The 22,224-nt window shown below is 37.8% G+C and overlaps 1 protein-coding gene and 1 long non-coding RNA gene across 4 annotated transcripts in view; one reads left to right on the top strand and one right to left on the bottom strand.

Annotated features, from left to right (window-relative positions):
• Positions 1 to 6,244, top strand: part of POPDC3 (popeye domain cAMP effector 3) — a 20,806-nt gene extending 14,562 nt beyond the window's left edge. The window contains exons 2-4 of one of the 2 annotated variants that reach the window (XR_014021912.1): positions 2,774 to 3,128; positions 4,447 to 4,555; positions 5,782 to 5,810. Coding sequence is in view for 1 of the 2 variants with exons in the window: in XM_081293784.1 (XP_081149910.1) it covers positions 3,015 to 3,499; positions 4,447 to 4,555; positions 5,782 to 6,075 (888 nt within the window). In the remaining variant the exon portion in view is untranslated. Of the gene's footprint in view, positions 1 to 2,773; positions 3,500 to 4,446; positions 4,556 to 5,781 lie in introns of both variants that reach the window. The other variant, XM_081293784.1, reaches the window with a different exon arrangement.
• On the bottom strand, positions 3,506 to 22,224 carry LOC308648778. Of its 2 annotated transcripts, XR_014021913.1 has the most exons (4): positions 22,095 to 22,224; positions 17,512 to 17,605; positions 4,695 to 4,775; positions 3,506 to 3,723 (listed from the first exon to the last, which is right to left on the bottom strand). It is a non-coding gene; the product is annotated as an uncharacterized lncRNA (long non-coding RNA). The 2 variants fall into 2 exon arrangements; XR_014021914.1 differs by lacking the exon at positions 22,095 to 22,224 and having other exon boundaries at positions 17,512 to 17,672.

The raw sequence follows: 22,224 nt of genomic DNA, 5'->3' as shown, positions 1-22,224 counted from the left end.
AAGTTTTGAATAGATAAATGCAATGTCTGAGCTAATTTGATCAATTTGTCACAGGGTTTTATATTGCCTATCACGGAGCATCCTTTATCTTCTACATTTTTCGATTCCTTTTATGATTCACAGTTTTACAACTTAAAGAGGGGAAAAATAAAAAAGCCTAGGAGCTGGGAACTATTGTGTTAATTTGCACTGAATTTTGTCTCCATCATTTGTAGCTCAGTGTACTCACTTCTTTTGCAGGGAAGGCCAACTTTATTGCTTAGGGAAGAAATACACTGGGCCACTGGGGCATTTCAGCATTTATTTACGCACAAACATGACTTAAGGCCTGAGGGCCTTTAAGGCAGGCAGGTGGTTGATGAATCATCTTCAACATTCACATAGCGCTGCTGGCACATATCAGAGGAACGCTCCTGCTCATCACCTGCCCCTGTCAGTTCTTCCTCCTCCAATAAAGTACATCTGTTTTGGTGACTGAATAAAAACACACCAAGTGGAGAAAGGCTGATGGAGTAATTTAATCAGGCAAGTCAGCACGCTTGAGCAATAGTGTCAAGGATAGAAAGATGTCTGGTCACAGTTTAATGAAACAGAAGTAGACAGGGAAGGAAGCACAGTTCCTCTTATAATCATACAGGGTCACATTTCTGGAATGTAGGGGACCCAATATCTCTGACCCATCAAGATTTTTAAGGGGGCAAGATTCCTGTAAGTATCCTTCTGAATCGCTGCAAACATTTCCCATGGCCTTTCTCTGTTAGCATCAGTTTAACATTTCATCGAGGATTATAAATTTTTAAGGAAGTTCAAACCAAAGTTCAGAGCTCCACTGGCCATTCTTTTTAATATTGGCTTTCCTGGCTATGCTTGGTATCCTGAAGAACTGATTGGTTTAGAATACCCTAGTTTTCAAAGTAAAACAGCAGGGACACTGACATTTGCAGACTGGTATTTTGCAGTTCTCACTACTCTTTGCGTTTTTTAAAAACTTTTCTTTGTTGTGACAATCCAGTAGTGTAGACTTTTGTATTTTGTTTAAAAGAGGAGACATCGAACATGCTCAGGATGCTGGTCTGCCTTGAATCTTATGGTCTCACAGATTGAGTAGGGCCGGGGAGAGAATAATGAGGGATCTGCAGAATGCTTGAAATGTATTTGAAAACAAGTAAAAATAAAAAATATGACTGTAAGTTGTAGGTCTGAGTAATTTTTCCCTCCTCCCCTCCCTTTCTTTCTGCTTTCCTCTTCCTTTCTTTTCTGATTTACCTGGAAGTATTCTTAAGTTCATCATTTCCTGATGCAAAGAATCACTGACCAAAAAGAAAAAAACAGCAACTGCAACACCAGGTGCTTCATTCTGCCTGTTTCTAGTTCTGTTGGTGAGGACACAGCTCCTTTTTACTCCAACGAAGAAGTCATTTCACCTCTACTCTGCACTCTACTTCCCTCCCCCTGCCACACACCCCTGGGGACAGGATCCGTGCTATCTGATACTCCATTGACAAGTGTTCTAGAAATTTATTTCAGAAATAAAATGCTAAATATAGCACACAAGTTCAAGACTTTTGAATGTTTCTGTGTTTATAAAAAGTCAATCTAATGAATACTTTACTCTGAAACTGTTTACTGTTAGGAAATCTGGTGGCAAATAATACATATATCCTGTAGTTCTGTCATCATGGCTAATTCTTTCCTGACTCAGATCACATATTAGCATTTTTACCATATGGCTGAAAGGGTAGAGAATATATGTGTGAGAAGCAGAGTCGGAAACATTTTTGACCATCTGGTAAATAAATGTGTAAGTAGCAGGAACATTAATATTTATTTAGTTATATGGATGCAATCTTTAACCTGAAATAACCACTAATACAGCAAAATAATACTAAATTTATATTTCTGAAATAATTTCAATCTAATTTACTAAATATTTTCATGGTCTATTATGTGTTCTAAAAATCTGAGTCCTCATTTTGTGTTTTTTATGATGATTGACTTAGTAGGGCTCCTACTATACAGTGCCAAATTTAAAACATCTTTTGGGAGAAGCTACATGATGAGATCCAACACATGGGCACCAGTGCTAAAGTTCTGCTCTGCCACTGACCGCTGTGTGTGGCCTCAGATAAATTACAAGTTCTCTCTGAGCCTGAAGTTCTTCGTGTCTAAAGAGTAAAAATCAGCATCAGACAGCATCCCTCAAAGGGCCATTGAGGGGGCTGGGGTTGGGGTTGTGGTTCCGTAGTAGAGCGCTTGCCTAGTATGCGTGAGGCACTGGGTTCGGTCCCCAGCACCACATTAAAAAAAAAAAAACTAAATAAACAAAATAAAGATATTGTGTGTCAATCTACAACTAAAAATATTTTTAAAGGGTGTGGGACACGGAGGACCCTGTATTCATGTATCAAAATCACATAGGGAGCTTGTTCAAAATACAGACACCTGGGCCCCACCCTCAGCAATTCTGCAAGTCTGGAGGCAGTCTGTGAGTCTGTGATTTTAGTCCCAAGTGATTCTGAGTAGATTGAACAACTGCTATTGCTACAAGCTGATTACAGAGCACTTAGCTTCACTGAAAAATATGAGGCTAATTCTAATAAATATGTTTTTATATGATAAAAATTTAATTAACACTTAGCAGCATTTGTGCTTAAAATATTCTAACTGTAGAAAACAGGAGGTCAACTTACATAAGTAGTGCTGTTGATTCATTAAATATAGTACCTCTCCATTCTTTTTAATTAGATCTTTTATCCTTTTTTCTCTTGCACAGAAAATAGCAAAGTATTCGTGGACTAGGTCTAAATCAGGAGCCCAGATGAACTTGAAGAAACTAACCTGGGATTCTTAGTTTTTCAAGATCCACACCCACCGAACCTTAATCACTGTCAGCTCCAGTGTTCAGGCTCCCTCTGGTTTTGTGAAGACTCTGATAATGGAAAAGCAAAGGACTTAATTTCTTGCTTCAGTATCATCTAAAGTCAACTGAAAAGTGAACCAGCCAAAGCACAGCCATGGAAAAGAATTCAAGTTTATGGAAGAACCTGATAGATGAACATCCAGTCTGCACAACCTGGAAGCAAGAGGCCGAAGGAGCCATTTATCATCTTGCCAGTATTTTATTTGTAGTAGGTTTCATGGGTGGCAGTGGATTCTTTGGGCTCCTTTATGTCTTCAGTTTGCTGGGGCTGGGTTTTCTATGCTCCGCGGTCTGGGCATGGGTAGATGTCTGTGCTGCCGACATATTTTCCTGGAATTTTGTACTGTTTGTCATCTGCTTCATGCAATTTGTTCATATTGCATATCAAGTTCGCAGCATAACCTTTGCCCGAGAATTCCAGGTGTTGTACAGCTCCCTTTTCCAGCCCCTGGGGATCTCTTTGCCCGTCTTCAGAACGATTGCTTTGAGCTCTGAAGTGGTTACTTTGGAAAAGGAGCACTGTTATGCCATGCAGGGGAAAACCTCCATTGATAAACTCTCCCTGCTTGTTTCAGGAAGGTTTGTACCCTTGGTGCTTGCATGTCTTTCCTCTGTATGAATTATCTATCTGTGTTTCTTTGCACTACATTTCTCCATTGTGCCATAGTCCTGGGTGGCATTTTGCACCCAGAGGCTTGGGAAAGTCTTTTGAGACGTGAAGACTAGATGTAAGCTTTGTTTATTTGAAGCAGTACGTGATCCAGAGGCTTACTCTTTCACCTTAGAAGTCAAATGATGTGAATCTTAAAAACAAAATGATGAATGTAGTTATTTGAATACAATATTGGTTTCAGAGCTGATCACTGCAAGTCAAAAAAGAGGATGATGCCTCCTTGAATTAATAGAATATTTATGTTTTTAAAATACTTATTTAAAGGTATTTAAATAGACTCTTTGTTAGGGTAATCTTTTAAATAACAGAGAACTTTTGTTTTTGTAATTATCTAATTTATTCAGTAAGTTCTTGCAATTGCCCACTTGTTAGAAAATAGGAGAACTTCAAGAATATATATAGTAATATAAACTTTGAAAAGCTTTGGGGAGGAAATAATAATGTGTTTATTCATATTTGAAAAGGTTGAAACTTTAGTTTACAGAGGTATTTATGGCAGAACACCATGATGCTCTTAAATGTTCTACTTAATTTAAAATCTGACTGAGGGCATCAAAACTTGTCAACATATACTGTACACAAACAAATGGACACAAACCATAAGGGTGCAACTTGATAAACTTTCTGATGGATTTCACTCCATATTCCAGGTTACCAAGGGAAGAACATCAGTATGTGAATTTTACAGGATATTGTGTCACTTACTGTGATGCATGAATTTTGTATTTTTCCCTTCAAAATTCTAAAGGACAAAAAAGTCACCAGAGATCTGAAGCACATTTCTCCATCCTCCTACCCCTAGTGATGTGTTCACTTTCTCCTTCCTTCAAATGTCGTTCTTATGTTTTGGTAGGATCAGAGTGACAGTTGATGGGGAGTTTCTGCACTACATTTACCCCTTTCAGTTCCTGGACTCTCCTGAGTGGGACTCACTGAGACCCACAGAGGAAGGCACTTTTCAGGTAAGGGACACAGACCACACAGTTAATGCTTCTTTCCAAACAGATAAACAGTGTCTGCTTAAAAATAAGTAAACAAACACGTAGAACAACAGATACAAGAATAATTATATTTAACTTTGGGATGTACTTTGCAACCTACATGAATTCCCAATTCTGTTTGACTCCTGCTGATTAATGCCGCCCGCCATACAGGTCCAGCAACAAGGAAAATAGATGTTCCCTAAGACAGAAAGGAACCATGATAAATATTCTTTTTTTTTTTAAAGAGAGAGAGTGAGAGAGAGAGAGAGAGAGAGAGAGAGAGAGAGAGAGAGATAGTTTTAATATTTATTTTTTAGTTATCGGCGGACACAACATCTTTGTTTGCATGTGGTGCTGAGGATCCAACCCTGGCCACACGCATGCCAGGCGAGCGTACTACTGCTTGAGCCACATTCCCAGCCCAATGATAAATATTCTTAAGCTTTCCTTTGTATAACTGCATATTTAGGAATTAAAATATAATTAATTGAGATTTGACTATAGCCTAAAAATTGCCAGTGTGACAATTTAGAAAACAGCAAGAACAAAAAACTGTACTGATTACAAAATAAATGTTTTAAAAATTTAAGATGCTGATGAACTTGAGATATCTTCTAGCATCAAAGTGCTTATTGTTACTATTGTGCCATCACATAGCAGTAGTTTTGAAAGATAATCATTTTGGTGGGTTCCATTTATTATGTTATACTTTCTTCCTATGGATTGATAATTCATATGCATGCATGTAAATACAAATTAATATACATATGCAAAATAGTTATATAAATTGTATACAACAGAACTATAAATTTTGTACTACAGAAACTCAGGGTTAAATGTCTACAGTCTTCAGAATTGATGTGGATTTACTTCCCTAACAATAGCCAACTTTATGTTTATAATATCAAGTAGATCTGCCTTCAATAAAATGCAAAATATAAATCCCCAAACTTGGAAAAATAGGTAAGCTGGAGATGAACACAACATCATAAATATTCATATTATAAATTATGTATATCATAATAAGTTATATGGTTTTCTTTTTCTATTTTTTACAATATTTTTTACAAATATTGCGTGTTAGTGGGATTATTTTAACCTAAAGAAGACATCAAGTCAGACTCCCTCAAACTTTGGAGCAGAAAAAATATGATTTGGCTTCTTGTTTCCTAATCTTTGTTTACATGTGGTCTTATGTTTTTTAGGTAACCCTCACAGCAGAAACTGATTGTCGATATGTGACCTGGAGAAGAAAGAAATTATATTTGCTCTTTGCTCAGCATCGTTACATCTCCCGCCTGTTTTCGGTTTTAATTGGCAGTGACATTGCAGATAAACTCTATGCCTTGAATGACAGGGTGTACGTAGGAAAAAGATACCACTATGACATTCGGTTACCCAACTACTATCACATGTCAAGTCCACAAATGTCGAGATTGCCACTGACAGAACAGTTTCGGAATTCCAGGGAAACGGTAATGAATGACATCAAAGTCTGAAGTTTTCTAACTACTAAAAAGACTCTTCATCATTCCCCAAATAAAATAGCAAAATAAAGAAAATTGAGCTCACTGATATTTTTATAAAACGAATTCAGAGGCAAGAGGACACTACCAACTGTTTCAGTCATCTCAACTTTTGTGTTGTGAATAAATTTTACAAATTGTTCTTGTATTTCTTATTGTTACCATTGGGGGAAGGCAATGCATAACTGGGAAGTTTGCCCTTTTCTGCATCAGAACTGGGAGAATGTAAATTGCACATTCTTCATCATCTTGCCCCGTTGACTTAGGCATTGCTTCTCAAGCAGCTGCCTAGGAGTTCCCACAGCATCACTGCAGGTTGCCAATGCCCCATAAGCATTTCCAGAATTCACTCTTTGGCTACAATCTCTGATGAAAGCAAGATGTATTACCATGGTAAGCAGCAATTATTTATTTTACATGTGAAGTTAATTGATATGCCTAAAAACCAGAATAAATGTGAAAGATAACAATATGCCAAACTTGAAGACTATTTTCTTGCTACAAATGAGTCCAAAGCTTAATCTTTATAATACCATTTAAAAAGAAGCATTACACAGGAAATAAAACTACATAATAATTACTGAATTTAAAAGACTGCCTATAAACAAATAGCGAAAATGTTGCACAGCATTTCAATTTCAAATGTTCGGCTGAAAGGTCAAGTGTCAGTGGTTTGACTAGACAAAGCCTCATGGTGAATACTCAGCCCACCACATGCCCCCAGGAGTCTGCCTTACACCATTCCTACAGTCTGGTGAAGAAGATGTTGAGAAAGAGACACATCCTTACTTGTAGCTCTGGTCTCTGTCTCTGAAATTGATGTGCAGGCTATTTTGATATAAAGATACACATTTAATAAGTAGGTATTGGACACTTTCTATGGCTTCAGTACAGACCTGGGCACTGAGTGTACATCCAGTAACAGATGGGATCCATTCCTCATGAGCTTACATTCTGAGGGTGAGGGAGAAGATGATAAATCAGAAAAGCCCATGGTTAGGAAAGGATAGTGCCGTGAAGAAAGATAAATCAGAGAAGGTGGATAGGAAAGAGCACTGCCATTTTACTAGAGTGTTCAAGGAAGGTGTTTCAGTCAGCTTTTTCACTGCTTTGACCAAAGGATCTTTCAAGAACAATTAGAGGAGGAAAAGTTTGTTTGAGGGCTTCACAGTTTAAGAGGTCTCAGTCCACAGACCATTTCTCAGGGCTCGAGATAAGGCAGAACATCATGGCAAGAAGAGTATGGTGGAGGGAAGCAGCTCAATACACCACATCAAGAAACAGAAAAAGAGAACTCTGTTTAATAAGCACAAAATATATACCCCCAAAGGCACACTCCCAGACCCCACGTCCTCCAGCCACACCCTACCTGCCTACAGTTACCACCCAGTTAATCCCTACCAGGGGATTAATTCACTGATTGGGATAAGGCTCTCATAACCCAATCATTTCACCTCTAAACCGTCTTGCATGGTCTCATGATCTTTTGGAGGACACCTCACATCTGAACCATAAGAAGGCCTTAGCAAGAAGGTAATGTCTGAACAAGGACCTGAAGGAGGCAAAGGAGCATTCCATGCAGATACCTGGGGGACAACAATCAGGGCAGAGGGAACAGCATGTGAGAAGGCCCTCAGAGCATAACAGACTTGTTCCAGGAGTGGTTGGAAGGCAAGCAAGATGGCAGCAGAGTAGATACTAGGGATTGAGCGAGAAGTAACTACAGGCATATTGGGTAAGGCCTAATAAGTCATGCAGGCATTTAGACTTCAGAGAGTGACCAGAGCCATTGTGAGGTTTAAAATAGAAGAGTGATATGATATGGCCTAGTTTATAGGAGGACTCTGGCTAGCCTGTGAAGAACTGGTTGGGAACAGGCAGGGCAACAGTGGACTTGGAAAGGAAGATCAGGATTCAGAGTGAGATGTCCACTGACCATTAAAGTAGACAGGCAGCTATGAATCCAGATTTGAGAGAAAGATCTGAGCTAGAGACACAACTTTGGAATATTTAGCATATAAATGGTTTCTGAAGCTATAAACCCAGATGACATGGCCAAGGGAATAAGCCTCAATACCTGCGTCCAGCACTCCAATGTTGAGGGGATGGGAAGGTGGAGGTGGGGAAGAGTCAGCAAAGGAGATGAGAAGGAGCAGCCAGTGAGACTGGAAGAACACCTGGAGAACATGGGGTCCCAGAAGCCAAATGAAGAAAGTGTTTCCAGGAGAAGGGAGTGACAAACTGGGTCAAATATGGCTGAGGCTACACCATTGGGTCAAGTGACACAGAAGTCACTGGTGGACTCAGCAGCAACAGTTTTAGTGGAATGACTAGGGATGAAAACTTTAGTGAGGCAGGTTAATGAGGGAGGCAAGGCGTAGGGAGAACAAGAATAGGTATGTGTTTTAAGCAGTTCTGATGTGAAGGGAAATAGAAAGGGACAGTAATCTCCACAGGAAGCGGAGTCCAGAGAGGTATTGTTTGCTGTTTTCAAGGCAAGAAATAATGGCCTGTGGATGGGAATGACCCAAAAGTGAAGGGTGAGTGTCTGGACTGAGGACCTTGAGCAGGTGAACTGCTGATGGGATCCACTGGACTTAAACAAGACCATGGAGAATTGATCGTGGGTAAGAAGAGGAGGCAGAGCCCTGGGGAGTGTGGCTGTTAACAAGGGAGAGAGGTGGTACGAGCTCATGAGAGTTCCCTAGGGATGACTGTTATTTTGTTAGTGACCTAGGAGGCACAGTCATCAAGGGAAATGGGAGACAATGTATTGGGGTTATGTAAAGTATAATACTTTTTCTGTGTGTTAGCATGCACTGTAAGTGGGACACTGTGACAAAGTCTGAATCATTAACCTGAGTGAGCTACTGAATGATTCAAGGTCAGCTTAAGCTAAGGGAACAGCTGGGATGATTTATTTTTTCCAGTCTCTGGCTACACTTGGCCATCACAGGTAGCTCTTACAAGCAGACACAGTGGCAGCTATCTGCTGGTACAAAGGCCTTTATGAAGCCCACTGGCTCATCCGTGGGGCTTCACACTGGCATTGGAAGAAATTCAGATTTTTCCATCTTTAAGACTGTATGGTGTTAAGTGTTAAAATAAGAGAATTCCATCTTAGTGAATACCAGGTACTTATTTAAGTATTAATTTAATAGGGACTAATTATCAGATAACTTTCTAACCATGAAAGTCAACTGAGAACAAAGCCACACTGAAATGGGATATATTTTTTTGGCTTAAATTACCTGGCATGTGGAGAATGAGAAGACTTTATATACAAGTTTTACAGAAATCTAACTATTTTTAGTATGGGGAGGAAGGAACACAAAATGGGATGAAGGGATTTTGAAAGAGGGAGGAGAGGGATGCTTGAAACCTCACAGTCTTTGTTTCCATGCACTCCGCACCCCAAGGAGATCATTGTTCTGAGATTAATCTAAGAACAGATTAATTAATTAATTGAAAGTATGTCTCTGAGCCATTACAGAGTGAGGAATTTTTCTTTCCCCTTCAATAGTGGAGCAAAAGGAAATTCATTTGCCCTCTACTCATCTAGATAGTCCGGGATGTCATATTGTAACACTGCCCAGACTCAGAAGGACAGAATTGATTTGACAGAGCAGTTACAAAGTGATACTCCTAACTAAACAGACAGAAACCATAAGAAAAACAAACTAGGCAGACAGTCCATGTTATTGTAAAAGCAATACATTATACAATATGATCTCCTGGAGATGCCTGATTGACCCAATTTATGCTCATGTATTGAGCATACATCCATACATGGCATTGGATGCTCTTCCTAATTATGTTCCATGCTCCCCTATATTGTACACTGTTAAAGAAATTAACCTTTAGAAATGATGTCCCAAATTAATATTATATTTTATAAAACTATCTATACATATCAAAGAGATCAATGTACCAAATTAATTCCACTATTGTTTTGTCATACTAAAATGTAATATATATACATATAAAATACAAATAAATATTAGTATTATATAGACCTTTTATAATAAATCAACAGTTTAATTTGATAAAATTATACATTACTTGAAGACCAAAATTCTTAAGTTATGAAAAGATGCAAAATTAAAACATTAGTTACTTTAGTTCTTAGTCATCTCACCATTAGTATTACTGTCATTTTAATAATGAATTGTACATTAGCATGTAATATCCACATGATTTGAGCATAATTTGAAGTTTTATTATTATGCTAAGTTTGACTACTTTTAATACCTGCTAGCTATTAAAGATTGACAGGGAACTTTGAAATATGATTTTTCTTCTTAAGAACTGATTTGTACCTTGAACTATAATTTACCCCTTTACTTTTTTATTTCAATTAAGACTTTGGTGATCTTAATAAGGGTAATTTTATTTTATTCATAGGATTCCAAAATATTTTTTAAACATAATTTTATAGTAGGATTTTAGCTCCACTTGATACAAAACCAGATGTTTGGGGTCATCAAAACCAAAATTACTATTCATTAAATGTAAAAATTATCTCTCAAATTATAAAACACTGTTTTACATCCATTTAGTACTTCATAGTTTACAAAGCACATGCCTACACATGATTTCATTCACTTGTTTCCTGGAATCCCATTTTATGGAGAAGGATTAGAGGCTGAATCACAGAAACGGTGACACTCAAGCTTAGCTGTAAGTCAGTATCCTCACATTTTTCATGCTACAGGTTCTCCTGATTGTATTCCTGACTTGGAGAGCAGTCAAATGCCCCCAATCTGAATTGAATGAAGATTCAACGCCAAAATGCTAATTACATATCTTGGAATTTGTCAGTGATCCCATGAGGAACGTGAGCCAAATGAGAACCTGTCTTCTGAATCGTCAGCAGTTAGCTGGAGCTCAAACACAGTCTACAAGTAAACTGTGTAATCAAGTGTAATGCTATTAAAATGTCTGGAAGTTTATACAGGGAAAGAGCAGGGCAAAGTTTCATTGATACAGTTTAAATAAGTTCTTTAAATTTGAGGTCTGTCCAATTTCATTTCAGATATTTCCATAGCTTGTGTGAGATGTCTCTAGATGCTTTATGCTCCTTGTGATACTGTTTCGCTCTCTTACTTCAGGTAGAATAAAACTTCATTTTCAATGAGACTTTGTAAGCTAAAGCTTTTTCAAATAGTAGCCAGTAAGGGTTCCAAGATATGGAAGAAATTTTTGGTTTGATAAAAGTGGTTTCTAAAGAACAGGCTATTACTATGGGGTGTACATTGGTTCTCTTGAGAGAAAAGTCTAGCCAATGAATAAGCACAATATCTGTTTTTCTGAAATAAGGGAATTCTCTCACAGTCTGTATACCTCATTCTTCACTTGGGAATAGGGCCTGACACATAACAACTTTGTAAATATTTGTGGCATGGAAGGAAAGTACTCATACCTGTTCTTGAATCTGTATCTGGATATTCACACTGAATCCAGCTCCTGATTTGATTTCAATTCTGCAGTGCCATTGGCAATTTTATCATGGAATAAGGCCTAAGACCCGTAAAAAAAAGTGCCATTTTTTTTTTCTTGCTGAAGCTGTTGAAATGAGCTTGAACAGCACCTGTTCAGAATGCACATTTATTAGTCTTTTGGTTCCAAGATCACACTTTGGGCCTGAAAATCTGCAAAATTAATTTGCTTAGAGACTCTTTGTGTTGGATGTGTTAAAAGATGAAGTTAGGCATATTGGAAGTTGGAAGAATTTATGTGAATAGACAGTTCACACACTGGGCAGCACCTGAGCACAAGAGGTTCAGCACTCCCCTGTTTGTGGGCTGGAAACTGTATGTATGTGTTCAGGGCGAGACAAATAGAATGTACTGGACTGGTTAAAATGGAAAGTCCCCAGTTAGAGGTTGTTTGGTGGTTTCTGGTGGGTAGAGCCTCTACTTGGGGGTTGTTTGGCGGTTTCTGGTAGGTTGGCTTACGTTTCATTTTACAGCATATGCTGGGCTTTGGTTTGCTTAGGTAGGAACTCAAGGCACTGGAGCCCTCTCAGCCTAATGGACTCCCAATTAAATTTTTTAAAGAACAGAAAGTGAAAATAAATTATTATGTCTCCTGTAAATAATTTCCTTTTAAATGATAAATAATGTGGTTGGTATTTGTATTTCATTTTTCTGAAAAACAAATAGTTTGGGAGTGCCTCTTACCTCACTTTCTATTTGAAATTTACTTTGCAAAATTCATCCCTGGTCTAGTGCTCGGTATAAAGAAAATTCTGATTAAATTCTTTCTGAAAAACATGAATACAATGTGCAGCAGGTATGAACTGAAGAGACACTGATTCAGCATGTGCAAAACACACCTTTCCTTTAACTTGCTATTGACCCCATCTGCACTCACACCCACTTCCCAATGATGACAAAAAAAAATTCATCCAGATCATTAAAATAAGTTTCTCTCTATTTTAGGCAGTTATTTAAAATGAATCCCTCATCTTTCTGTTTCCCTCTTTGTTCCAGGGATTCAGGGATAAGTTTACATGGCCCCATGGCATAACATAATGTCACCTTGTCCTTGGGTCAGCTGCTTTGTTGCTTGACCAATCCTTCTCTTTGGGTATCTGGCTGTTGGCCCCTAGAGGTGGCTGCCTCTGCTGTTGCTTCTGACATTGGGATCTCTACCTTCTTCCCCAACTACAGCAGCCTGACTCAGGCAATTCCCATTCAGCAGACCACTCGGTGTTTATGAATGAACCAATGAATCGTGAAGGAATCTCTGGATTAAACCATTTGGCTCCATCATCTCTTCCTACTTTCTCCAAATCTGTCTTGACCAAATTGTGAGAAAGGAGGAAATGGAGGTGACAATGGGGAGTCTGAGGAGGGCAGGGGAGTGGGCTTTCAAAATCACAGTGGGAAGGCCAGTATAATTTCAACAAATTGATATAACCCTATAGAATATTAACTGCCATTTTGTTGATATTTATCGATTCTATTAGAAAGATAATGTGACCATATTATAAATGAGTAAGAATAGAAAAAGAGAAAACTTTCACTATTCTAACTCAATTTCTATTGACCTATTGGTATATATTTCTTATGTTATTTTGCCTATTCATAATAATTTAAGTTGTAAAACACAATTTCAAAAAATTTGTTCTAGTTATGCATGACAGTAGAATGCATTTTGACACATCATACATAAATGGAGTATAACTTCTCATCTGACTGGTTGTACATGATGTACATAGAGTTGTACAGGTCATGTAATCATATACACACATAGAGTAATAATGTCCGATTCATTCTACTATCATTCCTACCCCCAGGATCCCTCCCCTCCCTTCACTCCCCTCTGTTTAGTCCAAAATACCTCTATTCCCATCCCTCCTTATTGTGAATTAGCATTGGCACATCAGAGAGAACATTCAACTTTTGGTTCTTTGGGATTGGCCTATTTCGCTTAGCATAATATTCTCCAGTTCCATCCATTTATCGGCAAATGCCACAATTCATTCTTCTTTAGGGCTGAGTAATATTCCATTGTGTATATATATACCACAGTTTCTTTCTTTTTTTAATATTTATTTTTTAATTGTAGTTGGTTGGACACAATACCTTTATTTTATTTATTTTTATGTGGTGCTGAGGATCAAACCCAGGGCCTTGCACGTGCTAGGTAAGTGCTTTGCCACTGAGCCACAACCCCAGCCCCTCCCACAGTTTCTTTATCCATTCATTTATTAAAGGTCATCTAGATTGGTTCCATAGTTTAGCTTTTGTGAATTGAGCTGCTATAAATATTGATGTGGTTGCATCACTGTAGTCTGCTTATTTTAAGTCCTTTGGGTATAAAACTAGGAGTGGGATGACTGGGTCGAATAGTGGTTCCATTCCAAGTTTTTTGAGGAATCTCCTTACTTTTTTCCATAGTCATTGCACCAATTTGCAGTCCCACCAGCAATATATGAGTCTACCTTTTCCCCCACATCCTTGCCAACATTTACTGTTACTTGTATTCTTTTCTTAAAACATTTTTTAAGTTGAGGCTAGGGATGTGGCTCAAGTGGTAGCGCGCTTGCCTGGCATGCGTGCAGCCCGGGTTCAATCCTCAGCACCACATACAAACAAAGATGTTATGTCCGCCGAGAACTAAAAAATAAATATTAAAAAAATTCTCTCTCTCTCTCTAAAAAAATATATTTTTTAAGTTGTAGATGGACACAATACCTTTATTTTATTTATTTTTTTATGTGGTGCTGAGGATCAAACCTATTGCCTCATATATGCAAGGCAAGTGCTCTGCCACTGAGCCACAATCCCAGCCCTGTTACTTGTATTCTTGATAATTGCCATTCTGACTGGAGTGAGATGGAATCTCAGTGTAGTTTTGATTTGCATTTCTCTAATTGCTAGAGATGTTGAACATTTTTTCATATATTTGTTGATTGATTATATTTCTTCTTCTGTGAAGTATCTGATCAGTTCCTTTGCCCATTTATTGATTGGGTTATTTGTTTTGTTTTGTTTTGTTTTTATGTTAAGGCAAAACACAATTTAAAAAAAATATGTACCACATCTTCTACTAGAAAAACATTTACTAATTCTTCTATTGCAAATGCATACAATAATTCAATCAACCAATATTTCTGAGTTGCAAATGTATGCAAACAACATGCTAGGTACCCTGTAGATAAGAAATATGAGTCAGAAACAATTCCTACCCTCTAGAACTTACAACCTAGGAGAAATGACACTTTTAGACAAATATGTAAAAGGTAGCAAGTGATAAAGACCAAAACAGAAATAAAGCGAGAATCTGTAACTCTGGGGAATATATACTTCCATAATAGCACTTTAAAGTAAGTAGGAAACACATGCCAACCTGTTAGGTCATTGATAATAAAGGAGTATTGAATGTCAAGTGAGTAATAGTAATATTTTCTACTATTTTTCCCCATTCAGCATCCATTTTCTAGGTACTAGAAATTTTATTTATTAAGTCAAGTCATATGAAAAGTTCAAAACATATGGGAGATTCACTGACTTGTTTCTTTCATATCTAGAAAGTTTGAAACCTTAATCTGTTCCATCTTTAAAAGTCACCAAACTTCATCATGGTAACAACACTCGATCTTATATAGAATCTTGAGCTTTTTTTGCAGGGCTGGAGGTATTGGGTATTGAACCCATAAGGGCTTTACCACCAAACTTTTTATTTTAAGACAGGGTCTCCCTAAGTTGTTTAGGGCCTTGCTAAATTGCTGAGGCTTGTCTTGAACTTGCAATCCTCCTGCCTCAGTCTCTGAGCCACTGGGTTTACAGTGTGCTTTTAAAAGTAATTGTAGAGTCTTATCTGACTCCATAGCAAACAAGCTAAAGTACAAAGTGCTGACATTATTCCTATTTTATAGATAAGCAATTTGCATAGTTTTTAGTCTTAGGGCCCCTTTACATTTTTAAAAGTTATTGGGCAAAAAAAAAAAAAAAAAAAAAAAAGACCAAAAAACTTCTATTTTTATCAGTATTTAAGATCTTAAAAATTAAAGGTAAGAAATTATAAAATCATGTTTACTTTAAAATAACAAACTCATTACATGTTAACATAGATATTTTAACAAAAAATAATATATTTTTCAAAACAAAATTATGTAGAGAGAAGAGATACAGCCCATGGAAAACACTGTACACTCACAGGAAAATGAGAATGACAAACAGAAAATAATATCTTATTATTATTATTACAATGAAAATATTTCTGGCCTGTGGACCCCTGAAAAACCTCGGGACCTCACTCTGAGAAACACTGTAAAATTGACGGCACTGAGGCTTGGAGAGGTAAAGCCATGTGCTTAAGATTATCCAGCAGGTTAATAACAGAGGTGGAACTAGAATCCTGTACCTTCTTGCTCCTTGGAGGAACACTTTTCATACTATAATATTAAGAATTTATTTCATCAAATATTTATTTTATACCTATTTATTTATCACCAAGCATAGTGACTGGCATCACCATTTATCTATCTGACCCTGCAAGGCAGAAATATCAGTATTGGGCTGGAGCTGGAACTCAGTGGTACATGAAATATCAGTGTAATCCTTAATTCATACATTTGTCACCCATTCCAAACTGGTTGACAAAATGCTTTATGAATCAGAGCTGGGAGCTCAGTGGTAGAGCACCTGCTCAGCAGATGCTGATCCCAGTAGCATAGGGAAAAAAAATAGAAAGGACAAAAACCTCACATCTGGCCTTATTTTCATGTCTACTGCCACTGCCTTAGGATAAACCATTAATATTTTTTATCTGGGTTGTTCAAACAGTTTAACTGCTCTTTGTCTTTCATTTCGATTCATCTTCCTCTTTGCATCTATCTAGAAAACTAATCCTATTAATGCACTAGCCTGCTTATATTCTTCTTAGGGCTCTTAATTGACTAAAGGATAAAGTCCAAATTAGAAATGCTCCATTTCTTTTAGATGCCATCTTCTGAGCTTATAATATATTCATATATTTCCCATCAGATAAAATGGTGGATGTAAAAAATCATAAGAAATCCCTAAATTGAGGTATGCAGTAAAAATGCACACAAGCAGTGTTGTATATAAGCCAAAATTATCTTCTGTCAGAAACTTTTACCCAAAGTATTTTCATTCCTTTCATATATTAAAAGGAGATTTGAAGACTAAAATCCCACTTTTCAAAGCACTTCTGTTTTTCTTCTTTCATAGAAGTGTGTGAGGGTGTTTGTAATTGTCAAACCAAATATCATCATGATTATTGTGTGGAGCTCTAGATTGTGCTAAATTGATCTTGGATTAAAGAAATGTTTCATCTTGTTTACTATTTTTTATGCAAAATGATGAAACTGCAAGTATGTGGCTTATAAATATATTATCAGGTATTATATATGTATTTAGCTAGAGAGGTGTCTTATTCTCATGAATTTATTACAACAATTTAAGTAGTAGTAATAATAAAAATTTGCATTTAAATAATTCTTTTCTCCTGGGAATTCTGAGTGCTTTTGCACATCAATTAATGTTGGATGGCAGTATCATCCTTCCCAACTTTATTATTCCATCTTTCTAATGTGTTGCTTTGGGTTTTGTTTCAGCCCTATGTCAATGACTTGGCTGGCTATTATCAGGCCTCCCATTTGCCTCCAAAACCAGCCATTTTTGAGAATTGATTTGTAAAACAATGATATTATATAATAGAAACTCCATGATCGAAAATTCTGCTTTCACCAGATACAGTTTAAAAGTCATTCCATGGCTTTACTTTCAATGATAGTCTCATCTATACCATCGTATTAAGAATTGTAATTAAGAACTGCCAAAAAGGAATTTTTCTACCGTTTATATCTTTTCCTTTCTAACCATTAAATACCTCATATAAACAAGTTACTTACATATGGGGGAAAAAATGTACCTTAACAATTGCATCCTTAGGGACCCAGTGGCTGCCACATTTCTCTTCCCAGAAAGTAGAGGTGCAAGTTGATACAGAGGTAGTCTTCCAGGGTCTGTGGATTCGTAGGAAGTCACAAAAGGGAAAGAACAAGAAACAAGAGAGGTTGTCACTACGGTTGCTGCCAAACCTTTTAGTCTGCCTTCTGGGGATGGCTGACTGGGCCTGGATCAGGTTTTGTTTTGAAGATCCAACTTGGCTCCCTGCCTTTGAGGCTTCTTTGGGAATCAAATGGAATTCAGAGCAACTTCTCTGATCTTTAAAAAAAAAAAAAATTTTTAAACATGATTCTGTTCTGCCTGGTTACTTATAATGAATTTCTTCATTTTGAAATAATGTCCTAAAGGATTAGGAAAGCCTGTTAAAGGCTTCACCTGTGGCCTTTGTAATTATTAACATTTAAAATAAAAAAAAAATTCACAAGTAGAACTCCTTTGTTTTAGAAGAAAAGCCATGTAAGAAAGAATAGACAGAGGGAATTTCAACGCTCTAATCTTTGACATTAAGTCACTGTATGCACATTTCTGCCAACCCAAAGATGGGTGAATTACTGTAACTTAGCTCTGCCAATGCCCAGTTTCCAGGATCTATATTCTTGCATATTTCATAAGTTTGCCTTTGAAGTCAATATCTCATTTCTGGCTACTCCAGGGAAATTCCAAACCACTGGAAATTTTAGCATGCAGCAAAGTCTTGTAATTTATAGCAAGTTTTGTTTGAAATGTCTTGTGTGTGCTGTATTTCATCTATTTAAAATAGTCAAATGCATAGAAAATGAAGCTACGCCTTAACTATTCCACATGTTCACAGGACAGTTTAATTAGTTCTTCAGACCAGGGAATTTTGATGACGGAGATTCATTTCAATTAAACAAGTAAACCGAAATGCAAATAATTTTCATCGATTGTATACTATTGTGTACGTTGTGTACTATGTGCAGAGCACTACAAGGGGGGATAGAAAATATACCCTATGGTTAGAGTAGGTAGCTAGACAGACATGAGCAGGGGAGGTGGGGAAAGGAAATTCAGGTGGTGCCCCTGGGCCGTGTCCCATGGCAGTTACACTGCTGGGGACTGCCTTCCTTTGGTCAAACAGCTCCCTGTCAATCTGGAGAAAATGGATTAGTCAGAGTCTCAGGGACTGGAACATGCTCAGAAGCACAGAGATGCTGTCCTTAGGTGATCCAGGGTTCATTGTAATATCACTACATCATGGTTCCCCTCCCTGAGACCCGACACCCCCCCACACACACACACACTGGGTTTCACTACAAAAGCCCATAAGACGGCCGCATTTCTCTTGGGCAGGTCAACTCCACATTTGCATGCTTCTCTCCTTGATGTTCTGCCTCACCACAAGCCCAGAATCAATGATGTCCAAGTGACCGTGGACCAAAATAAATATTTCACCCTTTAAGTTTATTTCCTCAGCTATTTTGTCACAGTGATGGAAAGCTAACTAACACATGTATTATTGTTGGCTTTCCAATTGTGACAAATGAGCCACACTAATATAAAATGTCAATTATCAGGGTAATAATGAGCAGACGAGAGAGTAGGTATATGGAAACTTTCTCTACTATCTACTCAATCATCTCTAAACTTAAACTGATCTAAGTCTACTCATGTTTTTTAAAAGCAAAAGAAATTGAAGAGTAAGCAATGAGGTTAGTTGTCAAACTGGTCAATGAAAAAGTTAATACAACATTTAATGAGAACCTGGAGCTGGGTATATTGGAATATGATGATAATCTTAGCTAAGGAGGCTTAGGCAGGAAGATTGCTTCAGCCCAAGAGTTTAAGGCTAGCCTAGACAGTGCAGCAAAAATGTCCCTCCCCAACCACAGAAAGAAAGAAGGTAAGAGAAAAGAAAAAAGAGAAACTTGAGTTCAGAAAGAATCTAATTAAATTGTTTACTGACCCATCTTTGACTAGCATTGTCTATAGACTATATCAGAAGAAGCTATGGCCTCCATGCAATTAGGAGTGACAATTGAAATAAAGCCTCTGATGTAACCCATGGGCATGTACTGGCTAAGAAAATACTGCTATTTGACATTGCAGTCATACCATTAAAACCAGTGACTCTTTCAGGTCTTGTTTTACTTCCACAAAACTTATTCTGTCTGAACTTTGAAGTCTCATCAGGATTTTGTCCAACTGGTAGAGGTAGACTAGAACAACCATAGAGAAATAAAGGTAGAGGGGCTGGGATATAGCTCTCACAAGCACAAGGCCCTTGTTTCAATCCTCAGCACCACAAAAAAAAAAAAAAAAAAGAAAAAGAAAAGAAAAAAGAGAAATAAAGTTAGAAATAACTGTCTATGCCAATCCAAACTATACTGGCCAGAGTTTTTACAAAATAGACAGGCTGCCCTATATTGTGTTCTTTATGCATCTTGCTCTTTTCATTGTACACATCTGTGTGAGACACCTCCTTGTTTCATATAATTCTCAAGTAATGCTCAGATCCTTTCAATTTGGCCTTTCTATGGCTAGCAGGAGGAGACCAGGGAGGCAAACCCAGAGGGTTTTGTCCAGAATTTTTATTTTGAATTTCTATTATAGAGTTGGTATTCATGTATCTATGATAAGTAATTAAACACGATAAGATACTTGTTATAAACTACGGTTTTAGTCCTAAAAGAGGGTGTGAGCCAGCTTTCCATTACATTAAAAAGTACATGAGACAAATCAACTTTAGAAGTGAAAAGGTTTGTTTGGGTTCATAGTTTAAAGGGGTTTCACTCTATAGTAGTTGGCCCAGATACTGTGGGACCTGTGGTGAGAAGCAGCACATCATGGCATAACTGTGAGTTGGAAGTAGCTACTCACCTCATGGTAGGTGGGAAGCAAAAGAAAGAGAGGCAGGGCAGAGTTGTGGCTCAGTGGTAGAGTGCTTGCCGAGCATGCATGAGGCACTGGATTTGATCCTGGCACCACATAAAAAATAAAATAAACAAAATAAAGGTATTTAAAAAAAGAAGTGTCAGGCTGGGGTTGTGGCTCAGTGGTAGAGCGCTTGCCTAGCATGCGTGGGGCACTGGGTTTGATCCTCAGCACCACATAAAAATAAAATAAAGGTATTGTATCCACCTCCAACTAAAAACTAAATGTTAAAAAAAAGTTTTTAAAAAGTGTCTTGTTTAAAAAAAGAAGAAAGAAAGAGGGAGGAGGGGGGTTTCAATATCCTCTTCAAAGGTATACCCCCAATGACCTAGCTTCCTCCAACTATACTATCTCTTCTAAAGATTCTACTATAGTCTGGAGACCAAGTCTTTGACACAGAAGCCTTTGAGGGACATTTCAGATCCAAACTATGACAAATGGGTTACAGAAAGAGGATGAGTTTGTTTCAAAACTTCCCTTTCTTCAAAAGATTACCAACCAAAAAAAAAAAAAAAAAAAAAAACCCTGGGACCAGATGAATTCTCAGCCAAATTCTACAAGACCTTCAAAGAAGAATGAATACCAATACTCCTCAAATTATTCCATGAAATAGGAAAGGAGGGAAACCTTCCAAACTCATTCTATAAATCTAGTTTCACCCTAATGCCAAAACCAGACAAAGACAAGGAAAGAAAACTTCAAATTCCCTGATGAACATAGACGAAATAATATACTAAACAGGGTATGAGCTTGCCATCACTGTTACAAAATACCTGAGAAAATCAGCTTAAAAGGATGAAATGTTTATTTTGACTCACAGTTTCAGGGGTTTCAGTTCATGGCCACTTGATCAGGTTGCTTATCTGTGTGTGGCCATACAGTACATAAAGGTGGGAGCAGGAGGAGGAGGTGAGGAGGGAAGCTTCTTACCACATAGCAGCCCTAGCAGCCCACAAGCAAAAGGTCAGGGTCCTAATAACTCCTTCAAGGGCATGCCAGTTTTTGGACAGCAACTATGGTAACTTCCTCCCACTAGGCCACACCACCTCCTAATAGTGTCACAGGCAGGGAACCAAGCCTTCAATATAGGGGCTTTTGGGGGTTCTCCAGATCCAAATTATCCCACACAGTAAGCTAGTACTAGGGACAGAATTCAAACCTTGTTGGTACCACAGTCCATATTCATGAAGGCCAGGCTGCATGCCTCTTCGCTAGAGACTTGGCCAGTGTCTTCCAGAACTATCTCTCTCTCTCTCTCTCTCTCTCTCTCTCTCTCTCTCTCTCTTTTGAGAGAGAGAGAGAGAGAATTTCAATATTTATTTTTTCAGTTTTCCGCAGACACAACATCTTTGTTTGTATGTGGTGTTGAGGATCAAACCCGGACCACATGCATGCCAGGTGAGCACGCTACCGATGAGCCACATCCCCAGAATTCTCTTTACAATGTACACATAGTGGTCTTTTTTATACTTGGATCAACTATATTTGGCATGCATGAATGACCTCATGTTCCAATAACTGGGGAAAATTCTATAATGTAATGGGACACTTCTGGTGGAAACTGGATCCCTGTCTCACAGTTCTCATTTGTCCTACAACTCTTCCCAACGAATGTCAACTCTTCATTTCTGTAATTTTTCCTGCATTTCTTACCTAATATTGTTGTCCAGTAAACAGTCAAGATTGATTGGAGCATAATTTCATATCTTACTTTTCAATTATTGGTCCCAAATCTATGTGGCAAAAATGCAAGGTGGGGCTTTGCCCACAACCAAGGGCCCTG

Source organism: Spermophilus citellus (assembly GCF_964194105.1).
Source record: "Spermophilus citellus genome assembly, chromosome: 5".
Taxonomy (NCBI): Eukaryota; Metazoa; Chordata; class Mammalia; order Rodentia; family Sciuridae; genus Spermophilus; species Spermophilus citellus.
This window is presented reverse-complemented; position numbering and strand designations above follow the sequence as displayed.